This window comes from Canis aureus, chromosome 18, assembly GCF_053574225.1.
Source record: "Canis aureus isolate CA01 chromosome 18, VMU_Caureus_v.1.0, whole genome shotgun sequence".
NCBI classification, from domain to species: Eukaryota; Metazoa; Chordata; class Mammalia; order Carnivora; family Canidae; genus Canis; species Canis aureus.
In genome coordinates, this window is record NC_135628.1 from 45553197 (window position 1) to 45568851 (window position 15655).

The 15655-nt window shown below is 35.1% G+C and overlaps 1 protein-coding gene across 4 annotated transcripts in view; it reads left to right on the forward strand.

Moving 5' to 3' along the window:
- LOC144288960 (uncharacterized) overlaps window positions 1-15655 on the forward strand; it is a 284720-nt gene that overhangs the window by 150813 nt on the left and 118252 nt on the right. For all 4 annotated transcript variants that reach the window (XR_013357021.1, XR_013357020.1, XM_077857054.1 and 1 more), the window contains exon 2: window positions 14820-14925. Coding sequence is in view for 2 of the 4 variants with exons in the window: in XM_077857054.1 (XP_077713180.1) it covers window positions 14893-14925 (33 nt within the window). In the remaining 2 variants the exon portion in view is untranslated. The remainder of the gene's footprint in view (window positions 1-14819; window positions 14926-15655) is intronic.

Here is a 15655-nt window from a genome sequence, read left to right on the forward strand (position 1 = left end):
CCTTTAGGTATTCCTTTATGGTAGATCTGCTGGTGGCAAATCTTTTAGTATTCTTTAAATGCACACTTGTCTCAATTTTCCTTTCATTCCTGTAGGAATGTTTTACCTGATTTGTAGGATGTTTTACTGGATTTGGGATTCTGGATAGACAAATCTTTTCTTGCAATTATTGAAAAATATAGTGCCATGTCCTTTTGACCCTCATTTTTGTTTTGTTTTTGATGAAAAATCCACTGTTCTTGAAAATGTTTTCCCCTCTTGGTTTTTTTTCCTCTCTGGCTTTTTTCAATATTGCACCTTTATTTTTAGTCTGCGGAAGTTTAATGTGTATTTATATAGATTTATCTCATTTTGGGTTTGGTTAGCTCCTTTAATCTGTAGGTTTATTCTTCATGTCACATTTGCAAAGTTTTTAGTTGTTTTGTCAAGGACTTCTTCAATCCTTCCTTCTTTGTCTTCTTCAGGGACTCCAAGGACATGGATATTAGAGCTTTTATTATAATAATTCTGCATGATACTGGATTTTTCCCCAGTGTAATTCTCTCTGCACTTAAATTGAGGGATTTTTAATTTTTTTATTTTTTGGATTTTCTCTTCTGTCTCCTTCACTCTGCTTATGAGTCTGTCCTTGAGCTTCTTTTTGTTTTTTGTTTCATTTTTAGATTTTATTTATTTATTCATTAGAGACGGAGACAGGTATAGACACAGGCAGAGGGAGAAGCAAGCCCCCTGCAAGGAGCCCAATGTGGCACTTGATCCCAGGACCCTGGGATCTTATCCTGAGCCGAAGGCAGACACTCAACCACTGAGCCAGCCAGGTGTCCCTGTATTTGAGCTTCTTATTCCATATATTACTTAGTTTTAAAATCTCCATTTGATTCTGCTATTTTTTTTTCTTGAAACTTGCTATTTCCTTGCTGAGGCTTTTAATTTTTTTAAAGCATGTAATTATTTTTCTAGCATATTTTTAAATAGCTGCTTTAAACTTTTTGTCAGCTAATTCTAACAAGTTGTTAAAATTGTTAGTGTTGAAATCTTTATTTTCCAATTGTTGCCATAGAAAGTTACCACAAATGTAGTGGCTTTTAACAACAAGTTTATTATCTTACAATTTTAATGGTCAGAAATCTAAAATTGGTTTCACTGGTTGAAAGTTAAGGTACCTCTGGGTTTTTATTCCTTTCTATAAGCTCTCGTGGAAACTTCTTCTTTTCAAACTTCTAAAAGCTAGTTGTGCTTCTTATACTTTCCTTCCATTTTTAGAGCTAGTAATGGCTGGTCAAGCTTTTCTTATATGTATCACTCTGATACTAAGTCTTCTGCCTTTCTCTCATCTTTTTAAAGTACTCGTGTTCTTCTGCTTCCTCTATCCTCATTGTGATTGTATCCAGTTGTTTTGCATCTCAGTTATAGCATTATTTTTTTTCTGCCTACTAGTTTTTAGGTCTTTTATAGCTGCAGTAAGGGTTTCTCTGGTATCTCCTATGCTTTTTTCAAGCCCTAGTATTTTTGAGTGACTGTTGTTTTGAATTCTTGCTCAGATATATTTCTTATATCTGTTTTGAGCAAGTCTCTCTGTGACTTCTTCCTAATCTTTCCTTAGGGGAGAATTCCTCCATTTTGTCATTTTGGCTAAGTTTCTATCTTTTGTTTTATGAAGGCTTTGTTATGCTTCCTGCTACTCAGAGTAATGCTGTACTAAAAAGGGGTTATACACTCTCCAGGACCTGGCACCCCAGCAGAGCACACAGCATACATTAGAAACACTTCATGATGTGTTTTGACTGCTCTTTTCCATAGGTCATTCATCTGCAGAGTCCCTCCTTGCTTGCAGTGGGGAGTGTTTGGGACTTTAACTAGATGTACTTTAATTTGTTTGTTAAGATGAGCCCAATAAAAGAAAAAAAATAATGAAAAAGAAAAAAACAAACAAAAACATGGTCCAAAAAAAAGAAAAAAAGAAGCCTGATCCACAAAATGAAAAAGGGAACAAAGCAGCAAAAACCTATAAGCCTGATTCCAATGGAAAAAAAAATATAGGGGAAAGCCTGTTCCTATTTCCACCAGGACTAAAGCTGATGCTTTGGAGCTCTCTATGATCAGTGGTCTTGGTACATGTGGGGGACCTGTGTTGGCCCTCTGAGGCAGAGGCTGGCTGCCCTGGCTCACAATCAGACATTCTTTGGTAAAGATGCCCCTGCAGGGCACAGAGGGATGGAGTTTGGTATAAGCAGCTACAACCACCACTGGAGGTGCTCTGTTTTTCTCTGAAGTCTGACCATGCTGGTGGGCAAGGTGAAGGGAGGGAGAGGTGGAAGATGGCTTCACATTCCCCCTCTCATCCTGGGAAGGGAAACTCTCAGCCACCACTACTCAGGAAGCCCTCACAGAAAAGCCAACAATCTCTTCTCCTATAGTCCAAGACTCTATCTGATCTCTGCCTTCAACCTGTCTGAGTCTGGGCCATTTGCATATCTGGTGCCACAATTCTGTTTTGAATCCCAGTCACATGTCAGAGATCAAACTCAAAATCTTAAAGGACCCAGCCAGGTAAGGACCTATTCTCCTCCCCTGGAGAAGATCCTCATAGTGCTGTGCCTGGCTCTGCCTAGTAGCATGTTATTTAATTAACTTCATGTATTTTTCATACATTTTTCTGCTTTTTACAGATTTTTTCTTTTGGTAGATTTCTAGTTCCTAGCATTATGGCGAGAAAAGGTGCATGGTATGATTTCAGCTTTTTTGAATATGTTCTATGTACATTTGAAACATATGTGTATTCTGCTGTTGTAGGGTGGAATGTTGTGTATTTGTCTGTTAAATCCATCTTGTCCAGTGTGTTGTTCAAAGCCACCGATTCCTTGTCAACTTTCTGTTTGGATGATCCATCCATGCAAGTGGGGTGTTAAAGTCCACTATTATTATTGTATCTATAATTTCCTTTATGTTTTTTATTAACTCTTTTATTTATCTGGGTGTTCCTATGTCAGGTGCATAAATATTTACAATTGTTTTATCTTATTGGATTGTTCCCTTTTGTTTTAAAGTCTATCTTCTGTGACAGACATTTGCTACTCTTTCTTTTGACATTTGCATGATAAATGTTTCTCCATCACTTTACTTTCAATCTGCTGGTGTCTCAGTCTGAAATGAGTCTCTTGTAGGCAATATATAGATGGGTCTTGTTTTTTTTTTTTTAAGATTTTATTTATTTATTTATTCATGAGAAACACAGAGAGAGAGAGAGGCAGAGACACAGGCAGAGAGAGAAGTAGGCTCCATGCAGGGAACCAATGAGGGACTCGATTCCAAGACTCTAGGATCATGCCTGGGCCAAAGGCAGACGTTCAACTGATGAGCCACCCAGGTGTTCCGGGTCTTGTTTTTTTATCCACTCTGTCACTCTATGTCTTTTTATTGGAACATTTAAGCCATTTGCATTCAAATATTTATTGATAAGCATTTCCTATTTTGTTACTTTTTTGTGGTTTTTGTTCTCTTTCATGGCTTGTTGACTTTCTTTAGTGATATAGGTTCCTTTCTCTTTATCCTTTGCATATCTAATACTAGTTTTTGATTTGCGGTTACCACTCAGTTTGTGTATAACATCATCTTCTGCATGTAGTCTGCCTTAAGTTTATGGTCGCCTACATTTGAACCCATTCTTCACTCCTCTCCTCCCATATTTAGGATGTAAAATATAATACCCTATACCTTTTACTTTGTGAATCCTTTGACTGTTTTTTACTGAAATGTTCATTTTTAATGCTTTGTGTTTTTTACTTTTCATACTCTCACTTATGGTGTTTTGTCCCCCATGAAAGCCTATTTCTCATAGGCTGAATTCGTGGTCATGAACTCTTTAAATTTTTCTTTGTCTGAAAAATTCTTTCTATTCTGAATGATAGCCTTATTGGATAAAGTATTCTTGGCTATAGATTTTTCCCTTTGAGTACTTTAAACATATCATGATACTTCCTTCTGATTTATAAAGTTTCTGTGAAAAATTTGCTGAAAGCCTTATGGGATTTCCCTTGCATGTAACTGCTTTTCTTTTGCTGGTTTTGTTTTCTTCATCCCTATTTTTTGCTATTTTAATTACTTTGTGTCTTGGTGTGGACCTCCTTGAGTTGAAATTTTTGTAGAATCTCTGGTCCTCTTGGATCTGGATGTCTGTTTATTTCCCCAAATTTGGGAAGTTTTCAGCTAGTATTTCTTCAAATTTTCTGCCCCCTTTATATCTCTTCTTCTGAGATCCTTTTTTTTTTTTTTTAAGATTTTATTTATTTATTCATGAGAGACACAGAGAGAGAGAGAGGCAGAGGGAGAAGCAGGCTCCATGTAGGAGCCCAATGTGGGACTTGATCTTGGGTCTCTAGGATCACACCCTAGACTGAAGGCAGGAGCTAAACTGCTGAGCCACCCAGGGATCCCCCCTGAGATCCTTATTACTGTGAAAGTTGTTATCACTGAGTTTCCTAAAACTATTACCCTGTTGTAGGCAGTGTTTGGGCACCAAACATATGCAGTAGTCTACTTGCAAAATGTGACCTGATCATGTTGCCACCAAAATTGATATCCTGCACAACACACACATCAGGAGATGTAGTGTGGAGTGAACCTAACTTTTTTCATTCATGTAAATAATCTCATGGACTACCTATTATTAAAGGAATGAGAGATACAATGTTTATGAAAAAGAAAATAGTAGCTCAGAAAATGGAATAAATTTAACAATATATATAACAAATCTTCTCCAGAATCTATTTTGCTGAAGTGGGTAACGTTTGCCATCACCTACTACCTTTGATACTAGTTTCATTCATTCAAAACCTTTATTTCACATTCTGGAGTAGTTCAAGGCAACCCATCATGATGCCATTTGTCACTCCTTTATAGAGGCATTTCACATTTAGATCATCCTGCCATTTTATTTCTCTAAATTCTTAAAAAACAAATTCTTCAACGCACCTATATCCCTTCATGTATTCACAATTACCTCTTCACACTGTAAAGTCTAATCAAGTAATGCCTGGGTAAAGAATGAGTTTTAGCTGCTTCATAGACTAGAAGTCTTACAAACAGAACTTATTTCTCAAGTTCTGGAGGCTGGAACTCAGAGATCAGATTGTCAGCATGGTGTGAATACTCTTCATATTTGCAGACTGCCAAGTTCTCCTTGTGTTCTCACACATGGGAGAAAGAGATGGAGCTAGCTCTCTGACCTTTTCTATTAAGATCACCTGCAAATAGCATCACCATGGGAATTAGATTTCAACATATGAATTTTAGAGAACATTCAGTCTGTAACAAATACATACATGGAAACATTCTCAGTTGGAGCTAATTGATCTTTTCCTTTAGTTACTCCCACATGCAAAGTCCACAAAGTGATATAGTACTTTAGCAGAGTGCTTACCAAATATATAAAAGGCTTATGGTTTGAAACTCTGATTTGAAATTGAAAATGTATCTTTCTTATAAAATAACTTTTGCTTTTATTGAAGAGCTAAAAATAATGCATTATAGAAAACTTGAATAACAGAAGAATAGGGAAATATTTTCTACTATTATAACCCTTTTCACCCCCCAACCTAGACTCAAAATTTAAGCAAGTCTAAAACCTTGTTTCAAGAAGAATGTAATTCATTTCCAGGTTTGCCTGCAGAACACTGAAGAAAATACTGATATGCTATGCACTGGTCTTTTGGACTTTCAGACCACAAAATGTACAAATCAAATGATCTCATCTTTTTATGGTATATCTTTTTCCCAGGCAGTTAGGTTAGCTTATTCTTTAACCTTACTCTCATTTGTGACAGGCACATGTTGTGCTTCTTTGGCATCTTCTGATGAGCGGAGTACAATTAATAAGGGCAGCAATAACATGTATACTCAACGTGTCCCTTTCAGAGAATGCTGTTAGACTTTTTCTTCTTGCTGAACAAAGTACTCTTCTGTCTTTGAAGAAAGAAGGAGGCTCTCTCTGCCTGTTGAGCAAGTTCATTTGAAAATCTTGTGGGGAGAATATCACAGCATGCAAGCCGAAACAGTCTTTGCCTCTATTTTCAGAATCTCTTCAAATTACAATAATATGCCGAAGAAGCATATGAGAGAAGATTTTTGAGCTAAAACAGAGCTTTTTACCTTTTAAATAAATCACTTTACTCTTAAGAATTTATTTTCCAATTTAGAATTGCACACTTTAGGAAATGTTACATTCTTTTGGGAGCAAAGAAAGAAATGCCTTTATGAAACAAGTCTTTTTTATAATATTAGAATCTTACAGATCAAAAAATCCTAATTTATCACTTGTGTAAATATGAAAATTTTCATTTTCCAAAAAACATTTTAAAATATATTGGAAAAAGAATTTAATGTATTAATATGCATTTAAATTAATTTTCAGGAGGCTCCTGGGTGGCTTAGTCCATTAAGCATCTAAATCTTGATCTAGGCTCAGGTCTTGATTTCAAGGTTATGATTTCAAGCTCTGCATCAGGTTTGATCCTACTTAAAATAATATTTTCAAACATTATATATTACTTATTTTTATTCATCATAGTTAATAAACTATTTAATTTTCATGTTTCATAATCCTCTATGAAGTTTTTGTTCATATTCTTAGGTAAATCAAGGGATTTTTATTTTGATTGACATGACTGAGGATTATTATACTCTAAATAAAGGTATAATGCTACATATTGTTTTTCAAGGTGTAGCTTATTTTTAGTTATATGTTTTAATGTTCACAATGAGAGGTAAGCCTGAAAATTAAAGTAAACATAGTAGATAATTATCTTAACTGATTTTATGCATCATCTATTCCAAGAGTTCTTGGTATATTGTGAAAAATGTTTACATTTGCACTTATATTATGCTAAATACAGGAAGGGGAAAATTAGATACTAATGGATGAGGCTATGAGAACAATTACTAAGTAGATATCTACTTCTTTTTGTCAGTAGAGTCTGTAGAACTTTGATAGGGTTGCAAGGTTCTTGAGAATGACAATGAAAGCCAGTATTTAGAGCCCCAGCCACTTTTCTGCTATTCTAGTGCTAAGACTTCAATGATTCACTCTTAGGTAATTCCTTTTCTTATGTATAGGATAGATGAAACAATTATTTTCTGATTAAGTATGTATTTTTCTCAATAATAAAATTAAAACAAGCAGATTACAAATATTGAAAGGCAAATCATTTATAGTTTAACAAAAATGTGAAAATATGATTTTTGGCTTTTTGAAGAAAACACTTTTTAAAAATCAAGTATTAAAATTTTGTTTTACCAAACATGGAAACATTTCTTAACATTTATTAATTTTTTTAAGCACTTACCCAGAATTAAGTCACTAACAACATCAAATCTCTAGGAAATATCTAAAACTCTGAAATAAGATGGGGAAAAAAATCTTTCTCAGTATAACAGTCATCATAGAGTTTGTCTGATAAACCCAGCAAAAAATAACTGACACAACCCATGAACAAAAAGCCTAAGTTGTTTTTAGGTAGAGGAGGCCTAATAACTTAGAGCCAGACATCTATGTCCATCGATCTATATTTCAAAGTAACAAGATTGGCTATCTCATTTCCTAGCTCACTGCCAATTGGAAGCCACCACTAAGACAGTATTGGCACTACCAGGGGCGCATACAGTGATAGAAGGAGAGAGCAACCTGAGCAAATGCTACTAAGAGAGAAGGAAAAATTGTATGTCCTTGTGCTACATGGTCTCAGGTTACCTTAAACAGCTTAAGTCCCAGTTACCCCAAGAGCATCATTGAATGATGCCTAAGAGGAATATACATAAGAGCAAATTTTTGTTTCATAATAGTAATTTTGTAAAGGTTAATCTATTTAAAAAAATACATTATTTGGACAACACTCACCTTTTTTAGCATTTGAAAAGCTTGTCAATTTACTATGCATCATTCCTCTGAGATCATCTTTCAAATGTTCCAGATTAGCAGAAATTAACATCTAAAATTACAAGTGTTTTGACAATATAGTGTAAAGCAAACTTATAAATTGCTAGCAGTAGTACAGAAAACAAGAATAAACTAGTAAACTTGAACGTGTGTCTATGTAGCAAAATAACTTCTCATAGAGAAAAATTACTCATATATACTAGAATTTATGAAAAATATGTACTAGGATTTATGAAAAAAGTTTCTAGCAGCATTGCTGTAATTGAAAGAAAACCTGGAGAAAAACAAATGGCCACCACAAATATTGGTTAATAAATTATAGGCTATATACTCAATTATATATATATATATATATTAAAGATTTTATTCATTTATTCATGAGAGATACAGAAAGAGAGAGAGAGAGGCAGAGACACAGGCAGAGGGAGAGGGAGGCTCCATGCAGGGAGCCCGATGTGGGACTCGATCCTGGGACCCCAAGATCACACCCTGGGCAGAAGGCAGGCGCTAAACCGCTGAGCCACCCAGGGATCCCCTTAATTATATACTTTAAAGCAGGGAAAATATACCACAGCTATATGTAAAAATATGTATATAATATAAATAACATTGAATAAAAACTAAGCTTATAGAAAAATAACTAAGTAATGTTAGTTTGTAGCAAAATATATAGTTTAAATGTACTCTTTGAAAAGAGACCTAATTTCACTATATGGAAAGTTCACTCAAAATGTTATCTCCAATGTGGATTGCGGGGTATTTTTTGTTTTTATATGAAAATGTTTCACACAAACATTTTTAGTGATGAGAGCTACTTTTGTTCTTCTCTTAGTTGATAATTAAATGTAGACTTTTATATTTTATATATTCAATAAATATTTGTATAGCTAATAAATTGGTAAGTTATTCTGGTTTGAATGTGTTGGCCAGAGGAGTAGTTTACCTGCAGTAAACTCAGTTTTTACAAGCTATAACTGACCTTCCAATATTATATAGTCCCTAATAGTAATCATACTCATAGACTTAGGTTCATGGGCTGGTGGCATTAGATATAAAAAAGGTTATTGGAGAATGAGGCAATTTTTATTTATATTTATTAAAAAATTAAATAACCCATATATCCCAAAATAAAAGATTTTACTAACAGTGGTGCCATCTCTTGATGCATACATCAGACAGCTTATGCCAAATATAGCTCCTGAGCTGTTTTAAGGAAAAAGTAGGTTTATTATTATGCAGAAGGGAAATTTTCATTGTCATTCATTATAGTTTCTGTCATCCAGTTTCATTAGTTGATGGATTATATTAAAAACCAAATTTACCTTCACATTAGTATCATATGTATATTGTGCAATATGTAATGTAGACACTAGTGAATAATAAAACCTTGAGAGAGATGCTGACTCATTTAGCTCTAGAATAGTCTCTTCTTGTCTCTAGTTGAGACCTAAAGTAACTTAAAAATTAAAAAAAAAAATAGCAAGAAGTCTATGTAAAATTTCAAAGTTACCAAAAAGATTCTTTAGTAGTCTATGATTAATGATTAACCTTGTTTACTTGTGTACAGTGCTGAGCTCATGACAGTATGAAGCCATCATAATTAGTGAAATTTTAAAAAGCTAAGCACCAGTAATATAAGACAGAATTTTATAATTTATTTCAGTTGCGATAGCTGAAATTATACCAGCACAAGAAATGTAATTTAAAGATATCTTCAATAAACCTGATGATAAATGTTTAGCAAACCGTAGGGAAAGGTAAAATATCAGATACCATTGGAGAAATACTTATTTTTCTAATTGAGTAAACGTTCCTTAAAATATTTATTAAACACTAGGGTACCCAACTAGTTACATATTAGTTAGCATCTAGTGTTAGAAAACAAAATATTTCTGAAATTTAAAGAAACAAATGTATTTAATGAATGTCCCAAGGCAATGTATTTTTCAGCCACCATATAGCAAAACTCCCAAACTGAGTAGCATGTTTTAATACAGATATACTTTATCTTCCTCATAAATCATTATTTTTCTATAGGATGCTAAAATACCAGAGAAAATATTGATAATAATGGTTTCATTTCATACTATATTTTTAGGTACAAATTTGTTAGTGTCATCATCGATGTTGGAGCTGTTTTACTTGGGATTTAAAAAAAAATTAGTGTTAATGTCCAGCTATAACTAAATACCTGAAATGCATTCCTTACATCATTCAGAGAAACACTTCAGAAACAAATACATGGAAGCACAAAGTGAATAAAATACTGCAGGATATTATCTGTATGGTTTGTTTTATGCAAATAAGACCTTAAAAGTGAAATCTTTAAAATATTATGTAATGGGCAGCCCTGGTGGCCCAGCAGTTTAGCACTGCCTTTGGCCCAGGATGTGATCCTGGGGTCCCGGGATCAAGTCCCCCATCGGGCTCCCTGCATGGAGCCTGCTTCTCCCTCTGCCTGTGTCTCTGCCTCTCTCTGTCTCTCTGTGTCTGTCATGAATAAATAAATAAAATCTTTTAAAAAAATACTATGTAATGATATAGGGAATAGCTTAGAAACCTTTATCTTAAGATTACCTTAATATTATGGTGAAAACATAAAAAGAATTGGCAGAACTAAAGTTGAACTCTTTCTCTTCATGAAGCCAGGTATTCTAAATGAGCTGGCATTTTCTGTGATATTGTAGTTGTCAGAAATGTGCTACCTAATAGATTTTCCCTTTAAATTTAGAACCATTTATCTCTTCAAATTATAGCTTAGTCTTTTTAATAGAACTTGTAGATAGGACATTTACTTTGTGGTTCAAAATGCAAAAATATAAGGTATTATAGAGTGAATACTTTCTCTTCTACTTAAACTAAAGAGTTGTACATAGTCTTCCAGACACTTTTTATATTAAAAAGCAGTAAGCATTTTTATCTCCCCTTCTTTTTACACAGAATGTATAATAGTTCCAGAGCTCTTTCCATATCAATATGTATACTACGACTTTTAAAAAAATAACTGCTTGATATTCTTTTATATGGATTCACCATAATTAATTTACTATTCCCTATTGGAGAATATTTGTGGTAGGCATTGTCACTGTTCACCAATATCCATTTCCTATTACCTGGTATCACATTTCTCTATCCTTGTAAAGAAAGGCCTGGTCCTGTGTCTGATTTTGGCCAATGAAATATGAGTGACAGGGATATATCACTCACAGAGACACTTTTAGAGAGAATGAATACTTTGCCATATTCTCTCCTTGTCCCCTCTCTTCCTTAACCAGACGACAAAACCAGCACAATTGCAGGTGTTTTCTCCTGTTTCAACCTGGGGTCTAGAAGGAATACAATAATTAGGACCCATGGTAAACACCTGATGTGAATAAGAAATCGTTTATCAATAAAGAGAATATTTTCATTTGTTAACATAACATTTTCTAGATGACAATGATTGATACGGTAGCAGAATTTATGTGCTACCAAAACATAGAACCTATGGGTCAATGTTGTCTTCGGTAGAAAGTGAGTGGAAAGAAAAGTGTTGTTAAAGCTGGAAGGAAGACACAAAGAGATGGAAAAATATTCCATGCTCATGGATTGGCAGAATTAATATTGTGAAAATGTCAATGTTACCCAGGGCAATATACACGTTTAATGCAATCCCTATCAAAATACCATGGACTTTCTTCAGAGAGTTAGAACAAATTATTTTAAGATTTGTGTGGAATCAGAAAAGACCCCGAATAGCCAGGGGAATTAAAAAAAAAAAAGAAAACCATATCTGGGGGCATCACAATGCCAGATTTCAGGTTGTACTACAAAGCAGTGGTCATCAAGACAGTGTGGTACTGGCACAAAAACAGACACATAGATCAGTGGAACAGAATAGAGAACCCAGAAGTGGACCCTGAACTTTATGGTCAACTAATATTCGATAAAGGAAGAAAGACTATCCATTGGAAGAAAGACAGTCTCTTCAATAAATGGTGCTGGGAAAATTGGACATCCACATGCAGAAGAATGAAACTAGACCACTCTCTTTCACCATACACAAAGATAAACTCAAAATGGATGAAAGATCTAAATGTGAGACAAGATTCCATCAAAATCCTAGAGAAGAACACAGGCAACACCCTTTTTGAACTCGGCCATAGTAACTTCTTGCAAGATACATCCACGAAGGCAAAAGAAACAAAAGCAAAAATGAACTATTGGGACTTCATCAAGATAAGAAGCTTTTGCACAGCAAAGGATACAGTCAACAAAACTAAAAGACAACCTACAGAATGGGAGAAGATATTTGCAAATGACATACCAGATAAAGGGCTAGTCTCCAAGATCTATAAAGAACTTATTAAACTCAACACCAAAGAAACAAACAATCCAATCATGAAATGGGCAAAAGACATGAAGAGAAATCTCACAGAGGAAGACATAGACATGGCCAACATGCACATGAGAAAATGCTCTGCATCACTTGCCATCAGGGAAATACAAATCAAAACCACAATGAGATGCCACCTCACACCAGTGAGAATGGGGAAAATTAACAAGGCAGGAAACCACAAATGTTGGAGAGGATGCGGAGAAAAGGGAACCCTCATACACTGTTGGTGGGAATGTGAACTGGTGCAGCCATTCTGGAAAACTGTGTGGAGGTTCCTCAGAGAGTTAAAAATAGACCTTCCCTACGTCCCAGCAATTGCACTGTTGGGGATTTACCCCAAAGATACAGATGCAGTGAAACGCCGGGACACCTGCACCCCGATGTTTATAGCAGCAATGGCCACGATAGCCAAACTGTGGAAGGAGCCTCGGTGTCCAACGAAGGATAATGGATAAAGAAGATGTGGTTTATGTATACAATGGAATATTCCTCAGCCATTAGAAATGATGAATACCCACCATTTGCTTCGAGGTGGATGGAACTGGAGGGTATTATGCTGAGTGAAGTAAGTCAGTCGGAGAAGGACAAACATTATATGTTCTCATTCATTTGGGGAATATAAATAATAGTGAAAGGGAATATAGGGGAAGGGAGAAGAAATGTGTGGGAAATATCAGAAAGGGAGACAGAACGTAAAGACTGCTAACTCTGGGAAACGAACTAGGGGTGGTAGAAGGGGAGGAGGGTGGGGGGTGGGAGTGAATGGGTGACGGGCACTGGGGGTTATTCTGTATGTTAGTAAATTGAGCACCAATAAAAAATAAATTAAAAAAAAAGAAATAAAATGAAAAAAATAAAAATAAAAATAAAACAATTGCCTACAAACACAATTGCACATAGCCTGTGGGGTCCATGCAAAACTGGAAGTACATAGCTCCATTCAATTTTACCAAGTAGAATTGGAGGAGCAATGTTACCAGATCTTGCAAATTGATGTATTTTATTTATTGGTAGCTTGACATTTATGTGGTTGTGGTAAATATCCTTATTTGAAGTGTTGAGAGGTAACTGCATAAAAAATTAAATATATCTATAGGTAGGATTTTGTCTCCAAAAAAAAAAAATAATAAAATAAAGCTGGAAGGATGGAGATCTACATTTATGCTTTGGAGAAATAGTGATAAAACCGTCACCTTCAATAACTTGCAAAGTCAGTAATGTTTTTTATCATTTGATGAAAACATTGGCAAACAGAATACTACTGTTGACTATACTTGAAAAGGAATTACACAAAAAGATAAGCCCAGAGCAGAAATTGCCGGGTTTGAAAGGCGAAATGAAAAGTGTGAGAGACATTCCTGAAAGTTAGGACTTGAGGTTTGCAAGGAAGATTGTTTTAATTTCTAACAGCAAAAGTCTTTGAAATAACTCCTGTAGAAAAGATTGTATAAAACAATTGCTAAATTTTCATTGGAAAGGTGATTTTTATGAAAAAAGATTAAGAATATGACTTTCTTAAAGTCTTGGTAGTTCAAGGTATATGCGATTATTTATATGTAGAAAGAGACATGTCTTGAGAAAAATTGTCAGTGTGGTTGTTTGCACATAATATTGATTGAAATTAACTAAGAGGCCCATGGGGATCCCTGGGTGGCTCAGCGGTTTGGCTCCTGCCTTCAGCCCAGGGCGTGATCCTGGAGACCCGGGATTGAGTCCCACATCGGGCTCCCTGCATGGAGCCTGCTTCTCCCTCTGCCTGTGTCTCCGCCTCTCTCTCTCTCTCTCTCTCTCTCTCTCTGTGTCTCTCACGAATAAATAAAAAAAATCTTTAAAAAAATAAATAAGAGGCCCATAAATTATTATCAAGAGGAACAGTAGGCTGTATGAAACTAGACTATTGTGCTTCCAACTCTCTGTGGGCAGAAAATGCACTGAGGAAGATGATGGATAAAAATTACCTTGAAGCGAATGCATTCAAGCACCATAGGCAGCAATGGTTGGGGGATTACCTTTAGTAGGACAAATAATCCCTGTCAAGGATTATTCCACCCAACTAGGAAAGAAGCCCATTTCTGTAGATGGCTAATATGAACTGGCATTGCTAAATACGAGCAATGAGTGCATGTTTCTCCATCTGAATGGAAGTGTTCATAGCAGGTATGCTTTCCTTGTGTGATTGCTCTGAATCTGATTGATGTGGCAGAGGGTGTCTGTAGGTAGTGAATTCCTAGAAAGAGAAGAAACGGGTGGGAGTTTTGTGTAGTTTTCCTTGGGAGAAGGTGAGTATATAAGCAAGAGAGGGAGGGACCTCAAGATTTGCTGATTTGAACGGAAGCCTGTGGTAAATCCTATTATAGTTCATCAGAGGATTATGTTCAGATTTCTTCTTTCATTAGGGCCAAAATTGGCCATATGCCTTGTTTTTACCAATAAATGTACACAGAATTATGTAATAAAAATCTTTATTATATAGGGCACACTTTGACATTCCTTTTTCTTTTTTCATTGCAGCCCTCATGTTCCAGATCATTCCTTTTCCAGAAACTTGATTTGAAAGGGAGAATAAATTCTTCAAGCAGTATCCATGCAAAAACGTTCTCTGAAGTATATACCACGGGTAATAAATAAAATAGTAAAGTTTTATTAATTTTTTTAAAGAAGATTTTATTTATTTGACAGAGAGAAAGAGAGAGAGAGAGAGAGAGAGAACCATCAAGTTGAGTTGCAGGGAGAAGGAGAGGGAGAAACAGACTTCCCACTGAGCAGGGAGCCTGATACGGGACTCAACTGACTTAGCCACCTAGGTGCCCCCACACTTTACTGTTTTAAACCATTAAAATTTGTGTTGCCTATTACTTCAGCATAACCTAGTGCATTCTGATTATATGACTTGTATTCAAACTTTTGCTATAACAAATATAACTATAATGGCATACACATATCATTTTGAAAATGTGTAAGTGGATGTGTGTTTAAATTCTCAAAAGTGGAATGATTAAGTCAAAAGATATAAATGCAGTCATTTTTATAGATATGGATAAACTTCCCTCCAAGACCAGTGTTATTAACTTTCATATATTTACTGGGAGTTTATGAGATGCTCATTTATTCATCACTTGCCAAGAAAATGTATTGTCAAAATTTTGGATGATCAAACATTTTGAAAGTCAGCAAAGGTAAGTGTTTGTAAGAGAAACTCTTTGTAGAAAGCATTTGTAAAATGGACATTTAAAATGTTTCCACTCTTACATGATTTTAAAGCTAATACAGATATGTATCATCAAAAAATCTTCTATGGATTTATAAGTGTAGACATTTAGACACAGATTTTTCTAACACAGATTAAA